The following is a 21451-nucleotide window of genomic DNA, read 5'->3' on the forward strand; positions in this document are numbered from 1 at the left end:
GGGTCACTGCTTGGTCTACAGTAATATTCCTACAGCATGGTGAGTCCATGTTGTCCCACTAGATCAAACAATGGATGTCAGGGTACCATTATAGTTAAGCAAAAGAACTTTAATAACCCCTCAGTATTATGTACTTGAACTGTTGATTCAACAAAACCACTAATTTTGTATGGAGATTGGATATCTAATCAGTGACAACTGCAAAAAAAAAAAAATTGGGGGGGGGGGGGAGAGATTCATGCAAAGGAACCTAAATATTTTTATGTAAAAAGGCATCTTGCAACAACATATTTTATTGTGGTAGACAATTACTTTTTTTTCAACAGTCAAAAGCATAGTTATTGTTTTCAAGCATTTTCTGGGATAATTTATCCACCTAACAGACACACCCAATTCTCCAGAATATCTAAAGACAGACCCTAAGGCACCACAAAAAAATTTTTTTTGCACTAATATTATCACAATAATTACCAAATGATTACTTGTTTATCGAGTTTGCAAAAAATACAAAAAAATTCAAAATAAATTATTATCCCACAATATCCAGATTGATTGTTTGTTTGTTGATTTATGACACACTTAGCAATATTCCAGCAACATGATGGCAGTCTGTAAATTATCAAATCTGCCACCAGGCCAGACCACCTAACCCATTGAATCGCCTCCTACTACAAGCATAGGTTGTGTATCTTTCCAAGGCAAGAGAATTAACTGACTATGAAAGTCCAGTTTCCACCCTTGCCAAACTAGGCGGGAATTACTGGGCTCGATTGTAGCGCCACCAGTGGTTATTACTAGTTATGTCCCTTCTAAGCCTCTCCTATGGACCAATCAGATTCCACCTCTCGTATCACTTGCGTTTGCTTCACACAAATGGTGGCGCCCAGTCTAAACGATCGGATCGATAATCAAGATCTTGATTGTGATCAAACAGGTCTTACATCACGAAATGCATCAAATCACGTGAGCACCTTGATTAAAAACATGAAAAGATTTGGAAAATATCTGCTGACAACAAGTTAGCGGTGCACATGCTTTGCAAATCCTGCAAACAACCAAAATCTGCACGACAGTTTACGAACCGGATTTTGATTTTGGTGTGCGAATTTGATTGGACTATGCACAGACTACCAGCCTAGTTCGACAAGGGTGGAATTGGACTTTTATAGTCAGTTAACTCTCTTGCCTCGGGAAGATGAGGTTGTGTGGATTATCATGATTATTGGGGGTTTTTACATGATAAAGAAACTAGACTTTTCAACACTTGCATCTTTTGGACAATATGTATACATAAGGCTTAAATATCTTAAATGTGCTGTTAAGGCTGATTTTATAGATTTTCAGAAAGCATTGTTGTCATAGTTAAATATAAGCAAATCTTGATTGAAAATAATTTTCTTAGGAGAGGTAGAAACATGGTGAAAATGTACTTGATTATGCCATCCATTTAATCATATTCTGCATTGTGGTGAAAACTACCTGTGATTTCTACATATATTTCTTAAATAAAGTTACAATAACTTTTCTCAAATACTTTCATTTTTCCTCGTTATAGCAGTTAACAGGATGTATATTTGAAACTTTTCTCAAAAATAATTTATTATTTATAAACATCTTCAAAAATCACCAAAGACTACATTTCAACTAGAACTGTGGCATTAACAAAGTCTCTCACATGGATTGAAAATATCCCAAGACACCTAAGCAAGTCTACACATGGAACAATATTTCGCCAAGTCTAGATTTATTCAGTTTCATGAAGAAAATGAAGAGATTCTCTGGGCTCCTCCATAATAAAAGGCAAACCAACAAAGAAAATCCTCAACTCTTTTCATTTTAGAGACAAAATGTTAGTCCAATCCATACTATACGAAAATGTCTTGCAAAACTAATAACATAAAAGTAATGCTTTATTAACATCGCGTTTGCAGTTAACGGTTATACATATATGCATAACATGACATTCACCCCCTTGTTTGAGACGATATTTTCATTGAATGATACCTGGAGGTGATTGCCTGTGTACAGGGTAACGGAACACACAGTCTCCAGACTATTATGGAATCTGCAAATTACTCAAGCTATAAATAGATCATTCCTTCTTCATATCGACCGACTCGGGTTGACACAACATAACGGTACTAATTTACGCCAAATGAAGATGTAATTACATAGCAAAAACATCTTACACAAATATTTAATCCAAATTGACCAAATATGTCCCGTAAACAAAACGCACAACAGGCACGAGAGAAAGATTCTAACGAAGTAAGATTCGATGCCATATATACACCAGGCAATTCCTTATATTCAACAGTCAGAGAATGGAGTTTCCATCGACGATCGTTCAACTATTATTACCTACTCTATTAACCCAAATAGGAATAAACGAACATCAAAATTAACCTACCTTTCTAATGGTGGCTTTTCCGGTGTAACACATAGGATAAATCGGCTGGCAATTACAGAAAATAGCACATAAACGACAAGCCAGTCGCGCTGTGATGTCGCCATTTTGGTTCGCTCTCTTCAGCCTCGCTCTGAATCCGGCCCAGAATCTGTACCAAAAGTGAAATACGCCGTAATTACGAGTAATGGCAGCTGCAGAGAAAGCTTCTGTGGGATTACACACAGAACTGCGTGTACGTAACGAGCTATTTACATAGGCATGTCGCTCTCAGCCCCGCTAGTGGTTCATTCAGTAAACCTTCCAGTGACGAGTCTCCTAACGATTTCCCAGCCTCACTGAACCATCACGCCAATCCAGTGCATTTCATCTGTCCGTAGACCATTTATCGATCTCGCTTTCTATATTATAATCCCTACGTGTGATTCTGATAGGGTCGTCATTGCTTTCATTTCATTTAAGGGTGAAGAAGGCAGAATGTACGTTCACTTTGCGGTGAATATATCCCATGACAAGTCAATGATATTGAGTGAAATGGATAGCGCCCTTGGCGCACGGGATTCATGCGTTTTGCGTGCACGGGTCAGTGTGGTGATGGTTTGTCACACCTGTTTGGGATGAACATCTGTTGCCACGTGCCATACATGCCCAGCAGTAAAACAGCGATGAAAGCAGCTAGTAATAAACACAATACAACAACCTAACATGTAATCAATCAGGTCAAACGCCATCTTTCATTGCGTTTGATGTTCCGAGCACGTATCATAATCAAACGTTCAAACAGTGTATTGAGAACATTTCAAACATAATTTTTCTCCGATGTTATGATCGCCTAGCAATCCGAATCCCGAAAAAGTCAATAGTCTGAAAAAGTACCAAGTCAAAGATTAGCAGCATAGGCAAATATTCACACACGAAGCTTACCGGTCTGATGCGGGGTAACGGCTGCTTGTAAATGAGCAGGGGAGTCTACGGCCAATTACAGATTTACCTCAGCGGGCGGCAGTGCTACAGATGGTTGTAGTTACAATGGTAATGAATGACATTGCTACGTAACACAACGACAGACAACCCAGTACCAACCCACCCCCCACCCTCTTCGTGTCATCATTATCATGGCAATCAAGCGCATTTCAAATATGGAACGAATGTTGCTTGTCCGTTATTTTATCATTATGTTGAACAACCAAGACACACGTCATTTTTTAATATCAAAAGATATTTGGATGTTCTTTTGTTACGCAAAATGTACTCCGTTCACATGCGTTGTTTTAATGGGTTTTAAGCCTTGCCTTATATTTCAAGAATTGTAAGTGACAATTATATATGAGTAAATTTGAGCAAAAAGTGACATAAATATTTTTTTTTAATTACATCACACTGTCAGTTTGTAAACTGTATCACAACACATCACCCGTGGAGATCCGGGTTAGAATTGGTCAGACTCGCTGACTTGATTGATGCATATTATCGAATCCCAAATGCAGGGATCATTGCTCATGATGTCAATCACTGGACTCGATTATTTACAGACCGCCGTCATACAGCTGGAATATTGCTGATTACGGCATTACACAACAAACAAATACACAAACAAACAATTACACCATTTAATGGACATAACTAAAAATGAATAATATGAACTTCAATTTTCTTTAAACAATTCGCAATGATAAATACAAAACTGTATGTACTTGCACTACAATCAAAATATTTCGAAATGCATAACCATCTTTGGATTTGGAAATTTACGTTATAAACACGTTATATTAAATATATCACACGGTGAGAAGATGCGGAGTCGAGGGATGGAAGAACGGCAATCCAAACCAAAATGTCCATTTTTTGCAACCTAAACGTGTGATTTTCATTAGAAACATGATTCAATAACACCATAGCTAATTTGTGGGATGTCCATATGCGGGAAAGTCTCCCATAGGAAAGATGTCTTTCGATTTTCAGAACTTAAGAAAACCCATGGGAAAAAGAGACGTCAAATCAAATGCATAGTAGGCATTGTTTTTTCTTAATATCCAATTAGTGACACAGATTGAATAAATCTCAAACGAAGTGAAACAGCCGTAATCATATAACCTGCTAACAAAAAGTGGCACCAGTTCACTACTAATCCAATTTGTGAAGAGAAATGAGATTGTGAAAATCCCACCGGCCCACGTCACGTCCGATAGACGCATTCCAATACGTAGTTGAAAGGCGAAGGCACCAAAGAGAGGAATGAGATTATTCCATACGATGAGAATACAATGAAAGAATTCTTATGATTTTAATCACATTTGGGGATGAGTTATGCATCGACCGGATCCTTTGCGCTAAACGATGCATCATTTAGGGTCGTCAAATGCTGTTGAGCATTACACAATGAGGAATTATTACCCCTCCCCAACACACACACCTCACCTCACCTCACCTCACCTCACCCCACCCCACCCCCCGGTTTGAAAGATGGGATATATAGCTGCCAGCATGTCCGTCCGTCCGTCAGCCGTCTGTTTTCTGTTTTCTGAACACTTTCTATATACAGATCAATCTAGTTTTGAACTGGTGCCTTTTGGTAATTTAGGATTTTTATTCTTTTTAATTATTTTTTGTTTTCATGATTTTCAGTATGAAAACAAGTTATTTTCCATTTCCGGGACAGAACTCCAAAACCTTTTAATATTTCTTGTTCAAACTTGTTATAAATATCATTCTAGTGGTAAACTGGTGCCTTTTATAATTTGGGATTTTATTTTTATTGATTTTATTTTCATGACGACAAGTTTGACTTAACTGAAAATGCGTAGTGCTCGTTTCTGGAGCAGAACTCCAAAACTGTTGATTATTTCTTGATGAAACTTGCTATACAGATCAGTCAAGTGGTGAACTGGCGCCTGTTGATGATTTGGGATTTTGGGGTTTTCTTAAAATTTTCTTAAAAGTTTTTTTTCATGACGACAAGTAGGACTTATACTGAAAATGAGGGTAGTGTTCGTTTCCGGAGCAGAACTCCTAAACTGTTTAATATTTCTAGATGAAACGTGCTATACAGATCAGTCTAAGGGTGAACTGCTGCCTTGTGGTGATTTGGAATGTTGAAAAATACTGAACAGCATTATCTTTTCGTCTTAACTGAAATGAAGGTGTCCAATGGCAGTGAACCAAAAGTGGGGTGGAAGTGGCCAAACTCCATTTCCGAAATGCACGAGACCAGGGGGATATGTCTTCCCCTGATGACTTGTATTTACAGCGAAACATCTTTAATACTGACGGTGCCGTTTGTAGAATCATCCGGATTAACGCATGTTCGGATTAAAGAATCGTGGATACGTAGAAATGTCTTTATAGTATTATTTGACCTTCCTGTCATTTGGCAGTGGGAAATAGCATAGCAGTTAGTACCTTTGTCACAACGAAGGCCTGGGTGGGATTTAAGACGCAGATACATGCGCCGATATGTTGCGGGAATATTGCTTCACGCGGCGTAAATCTACACTCACTCACTCACCATGACGTCACGGCGACATACCAAGACGGCTACAATGACGATGCAGTGTCACATGTTGTACATTCGAAAGTAATTAGACCTTCCACATTTTTACCTTGGTTTTCGGATCCGCCGACCTTAAAAGTCGTAAGGGGTAGAATTACATCAGTATTAACGATACTGACGATAAAATCGATAAAATCGTTTTAATAACAAAGTTTTCTCAAAATATTGGACATCGACTGAAATGCGGAAGTGAAACACTGTCTTGAGTGCATTTTTAAATAATTAAAAAAACCAGAAGCAATGCAGAAGTTTGAATTGCAATGTTCTGTTGAAAGAAGCAGTGAGGCTAGACCTTTTGGATTTCTAACACACACACACACACACACACACACACACACACACACACCACATCCCATCCTTCCCACCCCATGCTTGCCGTAATAGACGACTATAACGGGATCGTTAGGTCAGGCTCGCTGACTTAGCTGATATAAGTCATCGCATCCCATTTGCGTAGATCGATGCTCATGATGTCAATCACTGAATGGTCTGGTCCAGATCGACTATTTACAGGCCACCGTCACACAGCTGGAATATTGCGAAGTGCGGCGTCAAAAATCAAAGACAAACAAATGTATTTCCACCTATCGAGTCGTATCGATCCAATTGAACCCCAAAGCCCCTTTAAAATGTTATTTGTTTTTTTTTACATTTCGGCCTACCGGCCTAACCTGTCACTAATATACCCCGAAAACCAACCAAAGTCTGGCCTACTGGGAAGTAGCAACAAATCTAACACTGTCGCATCATATCTAACAACGCACATGGAAAAATATATGACTGCCATTACGTTGTAACATAATACACTGTACTGTGTGCACAATAGAATGAGCATCTATGCTATATGATTTTCACTTTTTGTCACTCTGGTAACATGAACTGATGACGTCATTGTTTGCGTGTTTTGTGAGACAGTAAAGTGAAATGTTGCGACATGGTGTCGGGTTCAGAATGATGTGTTGTTCAAAGTGTAAACCAGTATCTGCTTGAATCGTATTCTGACTCGTTTAGTTTCCTCACAACTCCGACCTTCTCGGGGACTGATGGTTTACAGATGGAGATCAATATTCTAAAGTTTAGTTCCTTAGTATTCTGTACTAATGTGAGCCAACCTGCGATAGAATTCCATTTTCCATTTCATCCTTATTTAGACCCGCGAAGATCCGGGTCAGAATTGGTTTTCAGCATTCCATGCTTGTCCTAAAAGGGACTAACGGGATCGGTGGTCAGGCTTGCTGACTTGGTAGATGAATGTCGTCGTATCCCAAATTTGGTTGGTCCGGGCTCGATTATTTACAGTACAGACCGCCGTCATATAGCTGGAATATTGCTGAGTGCGGTGTTAAACAACAGACAAACAAATCATCCTTATTAATCACAGTTTACGTCATATTAGATCAATAGTATATGTATTGAACCAATGTTGTTCGCACTATATCTCAAGAAAATTGTCTAATCTGCTACCAATGTGAAAAAATACTTTCTAGGAGGGACCTAAGTACAACGAAAATAATTAATCATGAAATTGTATTAACACCTTTCAAAAGAGAATACTTTACATATACTGCATGTTGATGACAGTGGTGATACTATTTTTGCGAGGAAACTAAATCATAATCATAATAATTATATAAATAAAGTGACAAACCTTTTCCATATCCAGCAATGTTTGATTGGAATTCTAGAAGTTGGTGAGTAAATAAGAAAAACGTAACACTTTATGAAGGGCAATTTCTGGTTTATTGCATTCAGTATATAAATTCTTATACACCGTTACTCCGGCTTGATAACGATGTGCATCTGCATCGACGCGTTGCTAAATGCAATAAACTAGAAGTTGATATCAATTAAGTTGTATGGGTTTTTTTAATTAAGAAACTCTCATATATAATCCTCTTTATCTTAAATAAGCACTAAAATAATGGGGTCTTTAAGAAGCGAGTGTACCATAGATACACAGAGAAGCGAAGCTAATCGTGTTTACAGTAGAAAAGTCGATCACACAAAGCGTGGCAGGTTTTCAATCGTCTTCGCATCCCTTACCATGGAACAAACTACATCGATGTCCATCGTGCTCCTTTATTAAGATGCAACGCGTAGGCAAATAGCAGCACGCAGTTGAATCAAGTTGGACAGGACTGTAATTACAGCCCTGTTGTATTGTAGGTCGAAGCAATGAATGTCCGTGTGTACGAAAAAGGACGAGTCGTTGAAAAGCTCTAGCGATACGTCAATATGATACAAGTCCATGGAATGATGATACACATCGCCAATAGCCAGAAGGACTCGCCTCCAAGACTTGCTCGCCAAGACGGCAACGCACAGTGCGGCCACTTTGAAAAGAGCTACGGAAATGTAACAGCGTTATTGACCCGCTGTCTTCTCGTCACGGTCGTACTGTGAAGCTTATAAAATGAATCGATAACTTTGTGGACAAAATGAGGACGGTTTTCTTGAAGATTCCCCAAGTAGAAGGTCACATTGATGTCACGGTACTACCAGAGCAGTCGTACGACGCCGATGTTATATAAGTGGAATGATCCGATGAACAGTGATAACTGGTAAAGGAAAATAACGTAAGCTTGCCTTACTTTAAAAATGTTTAATTGGACACTCGTTCATTAAGTACAGTGTAACAATACGTGATAATGTCAATTATTTGAAGAATTGATGTTATCTGGGTTGTTAATTGTCGTTCTAAGTTGACGATGCTGCCGATGCAGCAACGAGTGCGTTTGAGTAGTTGTGGCATTATTTAGGAGAGTTATCGTTTTACGCCGCACTCAGCAATATTCCATGTTTTTTACGTAAACATTTGACTTGCCTTTGCATGTGTTTATGACTGATGCCTCCGGTCATGACATTTTCATCTTAACGCAAATACCTGGTGTCATCACTGTTTGATATTTGACTTATAATGAGTGAGTGAGTTGGGTTTAACGCCGCTTTTAACAGTATTCCAGTTATATCAAGGCGTGTCAGCTTAATGTGGGAGGAAAGCCCGAAGTGATGCAGGTCTCAGACGTTTACCACTTCGGTGAAACCCACGAGCACGGGTATGGTGCTGACAAACCTAGAAACATAATTGGGGCGAACCGGGATTCGAACCCACAATCATAGGTTTCTGGCGTGCCCAAGGGACGCAACTCTGCACAGCGAATCGCGGCGCCTTAGACGACTAGGCCACCCGTGCCCCCTATTTGACTTATAAACACATGCAGTCGGAATCGTACGATCGACTGCCTTTAGCAGAGATTTCCTATGATTATTGAAAGGGTTTTGTCCCTTTTATTTATATCCGTATTTTTTTATTTGAGTGCGCCCATCCCCATAAAATGTGTAGACCGCCTCCGTGGTCTAGTGGTAAAGCGTCCGCTCGGAGAGTGGAAGGTCCGGGGTTCGATCCCCGGCCGCGTCATACCAAAAGACGTTAAACGATGGTACTTGTTGTTACCCTGTCTGGCGCTCGGCATTAAGGGGCTAAACCAAGTACTGGTCGGCTCGGAGTCAGTATACTGTGTCTGAGTGGGGTATTCATGTTAAACTGCGGCATGCTATCTTAGTGAACTAGCACTATAAATTGGCATCAGTCCGGACTAGTACAAGCAGCCACACAAACACACACACGCACATGCACGTCGCTATAAAAGTGCAATAATCTTGGACCACCCCACCATAGAATGACTGTGTAAATGAGGTACCGATCTCTTTCTTAGACCTGATTCATAATGACTCCTGTCTGTGATTCACCGCCGATAAATTCTTAATGAAAGTATAGTTCTCTTGACTGTATAATGCAACTCATTTTTACACACAAGTCATGTTCCATCTTTCGAACAAATGAAACTTCTGCATCAACTGACAAGCAAATGAATATTGCATGGGAATCACCTTCTTTTTCCCCACAATGCATTTGCAGTAATGTCGATGTCAGCTTCAGGCACTTTCGGCTAACCTCGCCCCTTTCCGTAACCGGAAAGAGGGGAAGCAAAATTGGGTTCCAAGATTAATTGTTTCACTTAAATAACGACGTACTTGCGCGCGCGCGCGCGCGCGTGCGTGCGTGCGTGCGTGTGACCTACGCTATCCGGGGGGACGCTCTACCACTAGACCAGGGGGGTCGTAACCGCAATGAAGACTCGGCTGTGAGTGTAGGAAATGGAGCAACTTCTGCCCCAACAGAAAACAGACCTCCGCCTAAACACGATCGCAGATGCACCTTTTTGCTCGTTAACTGTGTTAAGTGCTCATCTGTGTTTGACTTACGTTAGTCTGATATATATATATATAGGTAGTTACTTATTTAGAAGGTTCACCCTAAATAAATTCAAAAGATACTCGTGTACAACAAGGTTTTGATTTTCGAGCTGGGGGAGCCGGGGGGAGCGGGATTTTGGTTTGATTTTTTAAAATGTTTTCCAACATATACATTTATTATTTGTTTACCCCCTGGATACCACAGGGACGTATGTTCATCGGAAATAGCCGATCGTGTTCAGATACCGATCGGTATATGGTCTTTTGCTTCACACACGGCTTCCCAACGTTTTCCACCTGTCACGTGGGGTTTTCAACGTTTTAGTGAGTGAGTATGGTTTTACGCCGCTTGTAGCAATATTCCAGCAATATCACGGCGGGGGACACCAGAAATGGGCTTCACACATTGTACCCATGTCGGGAATCGAACCCGGGTCTTCGGCGTGACGAGCGAACGCTTTAACCACTAGGCTACCCGACCGCCCCCAACGTTTTAGCCGCGCGCAGTGATTAAGTGATAAATTCACGCCAATCACCTTCACTGCCACACTGTCAACTTATGTGATAAGTCTTATAAAACAGTGGTGAATGAATTGGGCGTAACGCGGCTTATATCCCAGCTTGAAAACTTGATGAGGGGCACGGGTGGCCCAGTCGACTAAGGCGCCGCGATTCGCTGTGCAGAGTTGCGTCCCTTGGGCATGCCAGAAACCTATGATTGTGGGTTCGAATCCCGGTTCGCCCCGATTATGTTTCTAGGTTTGTCAGCACCATACCCGTGCTCGTGGATTTCACCGAAGTGGTAAACGTCTGAGACCTGCATTACTTCGGGCTTTCCTCCCACATTAAGCTGACACGCCGTGATATAACTGGAATACTGTTAAAAGCGACGTAAAACCCAACTCACTCACTCACTCTGATTATTAAATTCAGCGTCATGTACATTCTGGCGGAGAGTTGGCCTTGTAGTTTATGTGTTCACCCATCTCACCATAGGCCTTGGTTCGATTCTCCACACAGGAGGATCTCCTCTAGAAGCTCAACTAAGTTCGTTTCATGGAACGACATGAACCTTTGTAAAGCAAGAGATGCTGTATTTCATTCCTTCTGGAAGAGACGAAGAGTCTCCTCAGTGTGATGTGATCAAACGCTGAACCAAGTATTACCAGGATTAATGAGAAGGAGTGAGTGAGTTAGGTTTAACACCGCTTTGAACTGTATTCCAGTTATAAGACGAGGTGTCAGCTTTATGTGGGGGCAAGATTATTGTCTTCTTCGCGGAGATGGTATCTCGGTAACATATTCACAGTGTACTTCACATTTAACATCACATTCTTTTATTGTTTTTGGAGTTAGGGCATACCGCCTGTGGTAAGAGCGTTTGTTCGTTTCAAGCCGAAGACCCGGGTTCGATTCCCCACATGGGTACCATATAGGCAACCCGCTTCCGGTGTCCTCCGCCGTGATATTGCTGGAATATTGCTAAAGACGACCTGAAACCGTACTCACTCAACACCACATTATCTCAATGAGAAATCTATATTTACACTACAAACTGAAGCCGACACCTTGTAGCTATTTAAATAATCAAATAAAAACAAACGAATAAGAACCCGACATCCAATATACACCTCCACACTGCTACAAGAGGTGGGCAACCAGATTCTATCGTAACACCATCATAGGACTCCATAACAGACATCCAACAATCAAATTCTAAATTCACACTCACTAATTGATGTGTTACGCCAGCAACGCTGAAGCAGAACCAAATGCTACCGGACCGGTATGTGGAAGTGAGATATTTTACCATCAACGAACAAGAACAGCAATCAGGAATCAGGCTCCCGGACAATGATACACTGTAGTCTGATGGAGCTATTCAGCTTGAGTGCCTTCGTTAAGTAACTAACCTTCGTCGTTAACTGTAATTGATGTGAATAATGTTCGACTGCCTCTTGTTCACGACTCTACAAAGCTAATCAGTTGTGGTTTATGCGTTTGTTTGAACTGGAAGGTAAATGAACATTATTCAAAGGTGTAATACCAACAATGGTGGGTAAAGAGTTTACCTGAATAACAGCAATAATAATAGTAATAATAATAATGATGATGATGATGATGATGATGAAAATGAAAATAATAATAGTAGTTGATAAAAGACGAGGATAATGATGTTGATGATGATGATAATTATGATGATGATAATGATGATAATAATAAAAATGCACTGGATTCTCGTGCATGCTCAAAGCGATGCATCATTGTTATCCCGGTCAATGGATCATTGTGCTCTCCAAAGACTTTCTCAACTCCCTGGGGAGTATACAAATGCACCCCAAGCTTCCTTTGAGCCACTCACACACACGTGCATGCACGTCGCTGTATAAGTGCAATAATCTTGAACGCGAAGTTAAACCCCATTTCACCTCGCCTCCCTCACCTCGCCTAAGGTACGGAATACCGTGAAGGACAATAAGGAGTCAAGGATAAAGGCTTAGATGCTACACGAGGGAAATGAGTGCTTGTGGAGAGCTTTACGCCACTTTTGTCAATATACTGGCAATAGAAGGGCACAGGAACTAGAATTGGGCTTCACACATTGTATCCAGTTTGGAGAACCTGAAGCTACAGCAAGTCGAGCGAACGCTTAACACTCGCCTACTCCACGGCCCCTGACAATTGCAGAATACCACACCGAAGACATAAAGGAGATACAATGCTAATGTACACGTACACAGTACCCTTAATTGTTGGTCCCGTGGAGATTGCGAGGTAGAATTGACCCCCATTGATTATTATTATTATTATTATTATTATTATTATTATTATTATTATTATTATTATTATTATTATTATTATCATCATTATTCAAAGAGGCGACTGGAATGGGGGGTCAGACAAGGTGACTTGGTTGCTTGCGTGTATTTGTACTCCGACGGCATGGGACGTTGTTCATAATATCAACCACCGGTTTGTTGGGTCCAGACTCGATTATTTGAGTGAGTGAGCTAAAAGATTTTTATTTTGTGTCCAGCGTACCAAACTGCTGAGTACTGAATACCCTCTAAATAAATACCGAATCCCGCGTACCAAAAGGGGGTTGGCCGCCTCATCAATTCATCATTTGAATAGCCCTTAACTGCTCCAGAGCTTTTGGTATGGGGTCCTGCATCCTCATGAATATACTTTGGTGTTAAAAATGACGTTTCTGTTCTCCTGGTCACCTCGTCATAAGAATCACTTCAAGTTATTTTCTCTTCTTTAGACGGCAAATCCAACAAATAAATAATCAAATATTAAATGGTTAAAATGTTCTCAAACATTCAGAGAAGCCACTCATAGCAACCATACGATCACCAAGTGGAGTTCTCTGTCCCGTTACCTCTACATACAGACAATTTATTTAGTAATGTAGGCATCAAGGTCCATTGTAGATTGGATATTAACATTTGTCACGTGATGTACATGGTTAGATTTTAAATCAAGTTACACATTCCTCATTATAAAGACATGTTTTAAGAATACAGAAACAGAATGGATCATATCAGGATTTTCAGAGTTTAGCAGATTTATCATTAAAGGATGGTCTTTAAAACCTCTACGGTGATGAAGCAAGTGACATCACCGGTATTGTATGTAGACATACTTCCATGTCCTATTCGGCCCTCAACACAAGAGCCCACGTTCTACTGCCGCTGTTGGTGACATATATTAAAAAAGCGTCAAAAAGTCACCCAACATTGGCTCAAGTTTGTCTTAATGCTTGCATGGCATAGACTTAATCTGGCCATTCAAACATTGTTAACTTGATTTATGACCACCCTCGGGCTAAATATAATTAGTTTCCCTAAGTAGAAAGTGGCAAGGGCCTCAATGTGGAAGATGGTTTTAACGACAGTGTCTAGACCTAGATTGGATATGAACATTATCTTTCTGAGTAGGTAGGCTTCACTTTAAAGCAAATAAGTGAGATTTCTTCACTCTGCGTGCCACTCCCGAAAATTGGCATTGCAATGCTGACTTTTCTTTCTAAAAATGAGGAGATTGGTTGTCTCTGTGCTCCTGAATTCGAGGGTCCGAATATCTGATTTTCTGCAGTTGGATTATCTGAAGCACACCCCAGATGAACCACAAGAAGAACCACAACATGAACACGTAAGGCAACCAGCAAGCTGATAAACCGAGAAAGAATCGAAGGTTAACCGCAAGATGAACAAATAAACACACGAAAAACATTATGTTGAACCCAAGATGAACACAAGATGAACCACATGAACAGCAAGCTCAAGATCAACCACAACATGAACAGTAACATGAACCACAACATGGACAGCAAGATGAACCACAACATGAACAGTAACATGAACCACAACAAGGACAGCAAGATGAGCCACAACATGAACCACAACAAGAACAGCAAGATGAACCACAACATGAACAGTAAATTGAACCACAAAATGAACAGTTAGCTGAACCACAACATGAACAGTAAATTGAACCACAAAATGAACTGCAACATGAACCACAAAGTGAACAGTAACATGAACCAAAACATGGACAGCAAGATGAACCACAACATGAACAGAAGATTGAACCACAAAATGAACAGTTAGCTGAACCACAACATGAACAGTAAGTTGAACCACAAAATGAACAGTTAGCTGAACCACAACATGAACAGTAAATTGAACCACAAAATGAACTGCAACATGAACCACAAAGTGAACAGTAACATGAACCAAAACATGGACAGCAAGATGAACCACAACATGAACAGCAACATGAACCACAAAATGAACAGTTAGCTGAACCACAACAAGAACAGCAAGATGTATTACAAAATGAACAGCAAGACGATCCTCAAAATGAGCAGCAAGATGAACCACAACATGAACAGCAAGATGTATTACAAAATGAACAGCAAGATGAACCACAACATGAACAGCAAGAAGAACCACAAAATATATAGCAAGATGAACCACAAAATAAACACTAACATGAACAACAAGATGAACCACACCATGAACAGCAAGATGAACCACACCATGAACAGCAAGATGAACCACACCATGAACAGCAAGATGAACCACACCATGAACAGCAAGATGAACCACACAATGAACAGCAAGATGAACCATAACATGAACAACAGGATGAACCACAAATGTTGAGTCGAAGAAAAACAACAAGATGAATCGCAAGATAAACATAACATGCACTGTTTCAACAACTGCAAAACAACACGGTGAACCGCAAGAGGAACCAAACATGAACAGAAAGATGAACGCAAGATGCACGCAAGATGAACCGCATAATGTAGCCACCTGCCCCGTTACAGTCATATATTAACGATAAGAAAGCATGACATGGCAGCGCTTTCCGTTACTGGCTCACTTTGCCACTACGAACGCCGATGGTTTAATACTTTATATGAATATTTTATGGGCACTAGCTTCTTATTCAATATGCCTGTAAACAATACTGACATTATCATGAGAAGGTTTCTGAAGCTGATTAGTGCCTCTGATGCACAATGACAGAGCGTCTTTGATGTTTTCCCCTTGGCCAATTGATTTCTTTCTCTGACAATTTTTTCTGTTGCAGTTGTAAGTTGAGTATGATGTTCTATAGACGGCACGAGTTGGCTTTTTGCTGGCTGAATAAAAAGGTGGTTAAAGCATATAGCTCACGAATGTTTATTTATACCGGTCAAAGAAGTAGAGTTTGCGACGGTTGGGGTTATTGCGATGTCGGGTCATGGCTTCCGTAGTAGCTGTGTAGATCGACGCCAGCTTTGAAACGATTCATTCAGTTTCAATCAAACGTGTTGCCACGTGAATATGTGAAAGTGATGATGGTATGATGAGAGAGAGGAGAGGGAGAGAGAGGAGGGGGGAGAGAGAGGGTAGGAGAGATGAGAGGGGACGGAGAGCGAGAGACAGTGAGAGACAGTGAGAGTAAAAGGAAGAAGGGAACATTTTTAAAACCACAGCAAAGATGCGAAATATAGCAAACATATCTCACCATCTTTGTTACAGTGAGTGAGGGCACCGATTCGCTGTGGAGAGTTGCGTCCCTTGGGCACGCCAGAAACCTATGATTGTGGGTTCACCCCGATTATGTTTCTGGGTTTATCAGCACCATGCTCGTGGGTTTCACCAAAGTGGCAAAAGTCTCACGAAACCCACGAGCACGGGTATGGTGCTGACGAACCTAGAAACATAATCGGGGCGAACCGGGATTCAAACCCACAACCATAGGTTTGCCCAAGGGACGCAACTCTCCACAGAGAGGTTTCGGTGCCGCAGACGACAAGGCCAGCCATTCTGCCATACTTGTTAAGGGAGGGAAGCTACATCGTAAATTAACTTTTCAAACACACATCTTTACTAGTTACCTTGTGAAGACAAAGTTTCATAAACACGCAGTCTCATCATACTGCAATAATTCATAGATAGGTATGCCGGTGAATAACATGTAATGTTTACCTTTCATAGGACAATAATTCAGTTTATATGCGTATATCTACCAAACATGCTTCTCAGACGTCTGTGCACGTAATTCGTTGTTCCTCACAAGTAGTCTTACTCATTTCACAGCAAAATGCATCGCGTAACCATGGGAATAGAATAATTGATATCGGAAGAAGCTGAAGACGATTCCTAATCTGGAGAAATCGACTTAATACCGCGTAATCATGTAAAAATTATACAATTAGTATCAATAAGTCATACATTCGAATCGCTTCGTGAGGACTTCTCTCCAGCAAGTTTCTAATATTTAGTGGTTATGTCTAGACACTGAAACATCACAGAACCGCACGAAATAGCCATTTGGCGCATTGGGGTCTTAGGGTTTATTGTTTAGGTATATACTGAGGCGTCAAACGTCCTTCACAGATGTCAACGTCTGCGATGGCATACAAACCTGTCGTGCAAATAAGGGAAATATCGCCCTGGATCTTTTTCATGAAAAGACAACGTATACCAGTACGACGCAGTACATACAGGGTTGCCTCCCCTAACAGTGCCAGTATACGTTGACCTTAACTCCCAAATTGGTCCCTATTATGACTGTTGGTTTGTTGAATTATACCGGCATCAATAGGTTTTTTTTTAAATCAAACAAGTTCACAGGGAGATATTTGCTAAAGACATGCACCCATTGGCCAACATCTATACAGAGTATTTGCTCCGAAAACCGAATTTAGAATCAATATAATTTTATATACATATATTTAGAAGCTTCGGGTAAAGTTTATGAATCAGTGCCACTGATGCCTTCCAACGGGCCTGCAATTTTAGCATAATCATACACGAAAGAGTTGCGTTTCTACCGTGCGTCAGTATAGCTACACCATTTATGCCATTGAGATAGAGTGAGAGGAATCAAATTCACGTTATATTTGGTAGCACATAGTTCTTGGAATCATCTAAAATAAAACATCAAAGATGTTGTTGTATTGACGCAGTTCTCATCCACTGTGAAACTAGTGTTGTTTCATAACGAACAGCGCTAAGGACCCACTTACATCAAATTATAAATGGATTCATTGAAATATAAAACTTCACTGAGAAAGACCTAAGTCGTAATAAAGATGTTTCACGTCATTTCTTCATTGAAACTCGACTGGTAGAATATTGGGAGACGCGATAACAGGGCTTTCACTACCACACGCAGCATCATATAACGTTGCTTGGGAAACTACTCCAAGAGGCTAGTGTGTATATGGAGAATGTATAGTGAATTCGGTTTGTTATATGTCAGCGTGCTGATCAGGTTAATGGAAGACCTGGATAATTTAACAGAACTTGAATTTCGAGATTGGCCAATTAATGTGAGAATGGTTATTGGATTGACCTTGACTTTGCTCAGAAAATGTTTGATCTAGTCGACAACATTCCAGCCTCAGCAAAGCTTTCAAACCGTTTTATGGTGGACATGTGGAGGACATTTCCAAATCTGACGCATCGCTGTCAAAAATGATGTCCGATGCAATTCCCTATTTAGACTTGTGCAATATGTTCCCGTGTTTTCTTTTCAGGTGATTAATTGACTTGCCTTTGCGCGTGTTTGTTACGGGTGCTGGACAGGGCAGGATACGCTGACCTGATCAAAACGGTCGACTGTAGTCACTGATGCAAACTGTTGACACAAGTAAATGATCCAAACGGTTGACTCTAGTCACTGATGCAAACGGTTGACTCCAGTAAATGATGCAAACGGTGGACTGTAGTCACCGATGCAAACGGTTGACTCTAGTCACTGATGCAAACGGTTGACTCCAGTGAATGATCCAAACGGTAGACTCTAGTCACTGATCCAAACAGTTGACTCTAGTCACTGATGCAAACGGTTGACTCCAGTAAATGATCCAAACGCTTGACTCTAGTCACTGATCCAAACGGTTGACTCTAGTCACTGATGCAAACGGTCGACCCCAGTAAATGATACAAACGCTTGACTCTAATCAGTGCTGAACCACAATCACCTCACCACGGATGGGGGTGGATGTTCTTTATATTTTTTAATCAACAGCCTGTTACAAAGAGAATTTTGCACAACCCATTCACCTATTGACCAACATCTACATGTTGAACCATATGACGTAATATTTTGCTTATTGACCATTCAGCATTTCCTTCCAAAACTGTATGATTAAATATTAAATTCTGACAGCACTCGTAATCATAAATTTATATAGTATGTTTCATTTCTTTGAAAACCATCGTTTTGATGAAGATTAATCTTTATTTGTGTTTACTGTTTTATTTGAAAAATGGCAATCGGATCATATACCACTCTCACTATCATTCGTCCTTACTGCGACTCGTTGCCGTTGTGTGATATGGCGTTATTCCCTTGACCCATTACGCTATAGGTTATCCCATATAAGAATTCATGACATTGATAAAGGCGTAAATTTTTATTTAGAAAAAAAAGCACATAAATACCAATAGACAGTTATCTAATGAACCATCAGAGTTGAAATTTAATCCATATTATGAAAATAATGGTGTTGCATAGCAACAGTTATTAAGATAATATTCTTTCAAAACTTAACGTCTTCCTTTTTCTGGAAGCTTGAATAATGTCTTATGGCAAACTCCAACAAACATATTACACCAACGTACATTAACTTTCGATAAGGTATGTGAAAGTCTGGTAAAGACACACATATCAGCATAATTGCAAATTAATTGGGAAAACGACCCAAATCAGAAAGCTCTGACTGTCGACAAGACAACGATCACAGTCAGCTGATCTAGACACTTCTAAGAATTCCACAGACTTTTATCTCCCCGAGATTCTCTCAATTCATTATTTTAGTGGTATACGTGGTCATTCTGAAATTATCACTTTGTAAATCATATTCCCGTTAATCACATGATGGTAAGTTGAAGTCTGGCGTCATTGCTATATGGGATTTTGACCATTGGGTCAATACACACGTCGTTAAATGCGCCTATTTAAGGAAGCAATATGTTATTGATGAGGTCAGCACTAGGGGTGATGAAATCAATGGAATAGAAAAAGATGGAAGCTCCTGAGAGGGCTAAGGAATAAAACACTAATAAGTCACGTAACTTGATCACCCGAATAATTTACCGTACAAGGTATAAAAAGAGCAAAGGGAAGGTAACTGCCGTGTGCTGCATTGAATTCTATGTGATCAAGTAATCATTATTTGGCATACCGAAGTGGCGATGTTTAAAACATATGTGATAACTCCAGGCCATTGACGTGCAGCTGATATGAAGCGATGGGGACTGTGTCAGAAGCTAAAAAAAAATAAATACGGAAATGAAAAAAAAACCTGTTTTTTCGATCTCAGATTTTAAATAAATGCAGTTAATATACAAAATATATAAATATTCAAACAACTCAATTAATATCAATTGGGCCTTGGCACAAATACAGCGTATCAAAGGTTTTTATGTCTTTTTACACGTAAAAGTGTGTAAAAATATGAACAAAGCAGACCATTGTGAAACTGAGCTTAACCAGGTGTCAGTAGATCAAGGTGAATGCCCATGACCTATGACACCTTGACGACAGGTGAAAACAGGTGCTTGAAACCCACGTGCATGTGATTTGTCAGTGGTTAGTGATTTATGAGTGGCATTGTGGAATCGTCAAAATATCAGAACGTAACAGTAACATATTCCATTCTCAAACAACAACTTACATGTCATTATTATTATGTACATAAACATAGCTGTTATTTTTATTGTAAGGCTAATTTGCATAATGCCTATAGCCTGTTTCTGCCATGTCAATTTGGACTTAGTTTTATTTTTGAATGTTGAAAGTGCCTACAAATTACCTCCTGTAAAGTATATTTTGTATTGAGCACTGAGATTAAACCAGCAAATCCAGACTAGTACTTTTCCAGTTGTTTTGTTATTTCGTATTTACATCTACGTAATGCTTTATGTCGATTATTAAATCCAGCAAAACAGGTTTTTTTCTTTTCCATGAATACTTTAATAATAACATTTGTGTAAAAAACAAAATATTTTCAAACAATTTACACAATCTGGTTGCAATTCAAGATACATGCTCCAGCATTCGAAATCCTTACATCTTAGTTGACATATAGAAAAACTTAAATATGAATGTTCTGTATTGAATATCAAATGTGAAAAAATGGTCTCAACAATTCTAAAAATTCCCCAAGGCTACCTTTACTACCAGTATTACCATCGCGGTGGGGAGCTTAAATGACTCATATATTCTGCATAAACTTTTCCCGGGTTAAAATAGGTCTTCAGCAAAACACGTTTGTTCTAAGAGGCGACTAACGGGATCGGGTGGTCAGGCTCGCTGACTTGGATGATGCATGTCATTGTATCTCAATTGCGTAGACCAATGCTGATGATGTTAATCACTGGATTGTCTGGTCCAGGCTCCATCATTACAAACTGCCGTCATAACTGGAATATTGCTGAGTGTGATATTAAACAACAAACACACAAACAAACAATTAATAGCTTGGTCTGGGGGCATTTGTAACTGTCTCGTCGGCTGCAAGATGCACTTCTATGTATATATTTGAACAAATGTATTTTATAACAAACAGGACTGTTCAAAACACATGGTCCTCGATCGCAAGCGGGACTCCAGACTTTCGCACATTGGTCGCAGTCGTTGGGACATTTGCTCCATGTAGTAGTTCACGACGTCCCTGATCGCTACCGCGTCTCGATATTCACGCCCCGAGGGAATATTTG

General features: G+C 40.0%; 2 protein-coding genes across 8 annotated transcripts in view; one reads left to right on the forward strand and one right to left on the reverse strand.

Annotated features, from left to right (window-relative positions):
• Nucleotides 1-21451, reverse strand: part of LOC139445885 (voltage-dependent calcium channel subunit alpha-2/delta-2-like) — a 127296-nt gene that overhangs the window by 70315 nt on the left and 35530 nt on the right. For 4 of the 7 annotated variants that reach the window (XM_071227125.1, XM_071227126.1, XM_071227124.1 and 1 more), the window contains exon 1: nucleotides 2411-2687. In XM_071227125.1, the coding sequence (XP_071083226.1) occupies nucleotides 2411-2514 (104 nt within the window). In that variant the 5' untranslated portion in view covers nucleotides 2515-2687. Of the gene's footprint in view, nucleotides 1-2410; nucleotides 2738-3331; nucleotides 3353-21451 lie in introns of those variants that run through there. The other 3 variants (XM_071227120.1, XM_071227119.1, XM_071227121.1) reach the window with 3 other exon arrangements.
• LOC139446409 (asparagine-rich protein-like) lies at nucleotides 15059-15388 on the forward strand. Its single transcript, XM_071227735.1, has one exon. The coding sequence runs from the start codon at nucleotides 15059-15061 to the stop codon at nucleotides 15386-15388; it is 330 nt and encodes a 109-aa protein (XP_071083836.1).

This window comes from Haliotis cracherodii, unplaced genomic scaffold, assembly GCF_022045235.1.
Source record: "Haliotis cracherodii isolate W230 unplaced genomic scaffold, xgHalCrac1.p SCAF_6, whole genome shotgun sequence".
In the NCBI taxonomy this organism is placed as follows: Eukaryota; Metazoa; Mollusca; class Gastropoda; order Lepetellida; family Haliotidae; genus Haliotis; species Haliotis cracherodii.

Excerpts from the sequence above, each read along its gene's own strand:
- LOC139446409 (XM_071227735.1), top strand. The coding sequence starts at position 15,059 with ATGAACAGCAAGACGATCCTCAAAATGAGCAGCAAGATGAACCACAAC.